This window comes from Penaeus monodon, chromosome 32 (assembly GCF_015228065.2).
Source record: "Penaeus monodon isolate SGIC_2016 chromosome 32, NSTDA_Pmon_1, whole genome shotgun sequence".
Classification (NCBI taxonomy): domain Eukaryota; kingdom Metazoa; phylum Arthropoda; class Malacostraca; order Decapoda; family Penaeidae; genus Penaeus; species Penaeus monodon.
Genome location: NC_051417.1, coordinates 13,960,826 through 13,963,217, shown reverse-complemented (window position 1 = coordinate 13,963,217; position 2,392 = coordinate 13,960,826). Strand labels below are relative to the sequence as shown.

The 2,392-nt window shown below is 47.2% G+C and overlaps 1 protein-coding gene across 3 annotated transcripts in view; it reads left to right on the top strand.

The window, feature by feature from the left end:
- Window positions 1–83: 83 nt before the first annotated feature.
- LOC119593515 (ABC transporter G family member 21-like) overlaps window positions 84–2,392 on the top strand; it is a 27,760-nt gene continuing 25,451 nt past the window's right edge. The window contains exons 1-2 of one of the 3 annotated variants that reach the window (XM_037942475.1): window positions 84–522; window positions 1,581–2,340. In XM_037942475.1, coding sequence (XP_037798403.1) covers window positions 2,105–2,340 — 236 coding nt within the window. In that variant the 5' untranslated portion in view covers window positions 84–522; window positions 1,581–2,104. Of the gene's footprint in view, window positions 537–1,580; window positions 2,341–2,392 lie in introns of those variants that run through there. The other 2 variants (XM_037942476.1, XM_037942477.1) reach the window with 2 other exon arrangements.

The following is a 2,392-nucleotide window of genomic DNA, read 5'->3' as shown; positions in this document are numbered from 1 at the left end:
AATGGGCAGGTTGTCATTACGATAACCCACGCCTGTGCAGACTGGCTGACACGCCTACAAGCCCGCCCCCAGCAAACAGTAATCCTAGAACAGGTGAGAGCAGATGAAAAGAAAATCAATACACATATGCAAAAATCGAAAAAAAGGGTAACAAGCGTGATTAACAAATAAAAAACAAACAAAAAAAGGAGATAGAAACCTGATGAAAAGGAGAAAGAAACTAAAATAAAGGAGGGGAAGAAGATACGAAGGAACAGGCGAGGGGCGGGGCTTAGCCTTGGGGGCGGAGTCATGTCCACGTGGTGGCCGGGAAGCAGGGAGGGTCGTCTGGTCTCGCCGGGTGGGTGCGAGACACTGTTTCAGTGAGTGTGGAGACTCAGAGGAGATTCCATGTGCCTTGACAACGGCTCCTGAGTGTGGCTCGCACTGAGGCCGTAGAGAGAAAAGATCAGTTAGCGAAATAAGAGTGATATAGCAGCAGAAAAGAGAGAGAGAAAAAAGAAAAAAAACATATCCTCTTGTGTGAGTTCGATGCTGTAAGAGTTGTGTGTATCTTTTTCTCCGAAGTGTTGTAGTACCGGTACGTGTTGGACGGGGGTCTCGCGGGTGTTCGAAGCTGGAATGTAACTGGAACTTGAACCGTTTTGTTCGCCGCATGAATGGAAGTTGCTCGGAAATAAGATTCCAGAGAAAGAAAGATAACGAACGAGATCGTACACAGTCGCTCTCGCACAGTCTGGGCCTCGAATCCCGAAAAGGCGTCAATAACCTCGATTAGAGTGAGCTTGTGTGACGTTACGTGTGACAACGCCTGGTGTTGTGTTACAGAGTCCACACCAGATACCTCGTCCTCCAGGATCTGAGTTCGTGGGGACGGCAGTGACTTCGTGTCTGGAGAAACTGCGGGTTTGGAGTGCGTCTTCACTCGGCTGTTTCTCCAGGTCACCTTCGCACTGTTTCAACCATTGCAATTTCACAGTCCTTATTCCAATTCTCTTCCTACCGCCTTTACCTTACCTTTCTCAACCAAATGGCTTCATATTCCCTTTGAGATCCTCACACAGAATCATATCCTTCCCTGTTTTTGTCTCGTCTTTGGCCACCTGCTCACCTGCGTTGTCCTGAGTCAAGGCATCGGCAGAGAAAAAGTTGGCTTGGATCACACCCCATAATACAGACGTTATCCCAACAAACGCCAAAAGGGGAGAAAATTGCAAATATTTACCGTGGCCATTCCTGGAAGAAAGAAATCCTCGAGCCTGAATATTTATCTGTGCGAGCTAGCTTATCTCCCACGTATTTCCCTGTTTTTTATGTAGTCAGTTCCTCCCTTGAAGAGCTATTGCAAATGGTGGTAGATCTGGAGCCTTTGATACTGAGAAATGTGTATTTCAGACCCGGGCTTCATTCTGTGGAATTTGTGATGAGCAGATTTTTTTTTTTAGAAATGTGGTGATTCTACTCCCTTCTGTGGGTGTTGTATTTGGCAAAACTCATAAAAAATTGCGTGCATTCAAGTGTTTTTAATCAGTTTTAGCATTTTCACTAGGCATTTGCTCAATGTATTGTTCTTGTTTCAGTTGACAGTATTACAAATGTGAATTGTGTTGCAAGCTGAATATCTAGTGACAGCTTGCTTTGTTGTGTAAAGTCGAAAAGTAACTTTACCAAAACCAAATAAAAAGAATCAATCAACTGCGTTTGGAATCCGAGGAAGCCACACGCCGTAAGGAACCCTCCATCTCGCAGAGGACAACACTGCCATGTGACCCGACCAATAGGTCTTTTAGGTCAGTAAGGAGGCGTTGACCTACAAAGGACACCGAAGGGTTTGAGGGACACGTCACCGAGACCCTTCTTTAACTTCACCCTTCAATTTCTCTGACTAATCTCGCCTGAACTTGAACTTGTAATACGAACTGATAAAGCGCATTGTTATCTCTGTGATTTAAGAAGGAAGGATTGCACACAAAGGCGTGACGTCAGCAGGAACAATATGGCCTCTTGACCTTAGTAGGACCTAGCGCCTTTCCTCCGGATCACGAAGGAAAGTTCCTCTCCCTCCAAGCCAGAGAAAACAACAACAGCTCTTCCTCCTCTCGAAATGGACTCCATCTGGTCCACTCGGCGCTACGTGCCCGTCACCGTCGACATCGACCTCCTGGCGGTGAAGGGCAAGAAGATCCTCAAATCCGTGAAGACCAAGAGGGGAAGGCCCCAGCAGAACCCCAGCCTCCAGCAGTGCCTGCAGAAGCACCCTCAGCTGCACGTACAGGTGGACTCCATGGAGGGCCAACCACTGAAGCACAATTGCATCGACCAAAACCCGGTCGTCATGCCGTAAGTCCCAATGGCTTTCCGTCTTTTTGGTCTTGTCACTTCTGGCTCGTAT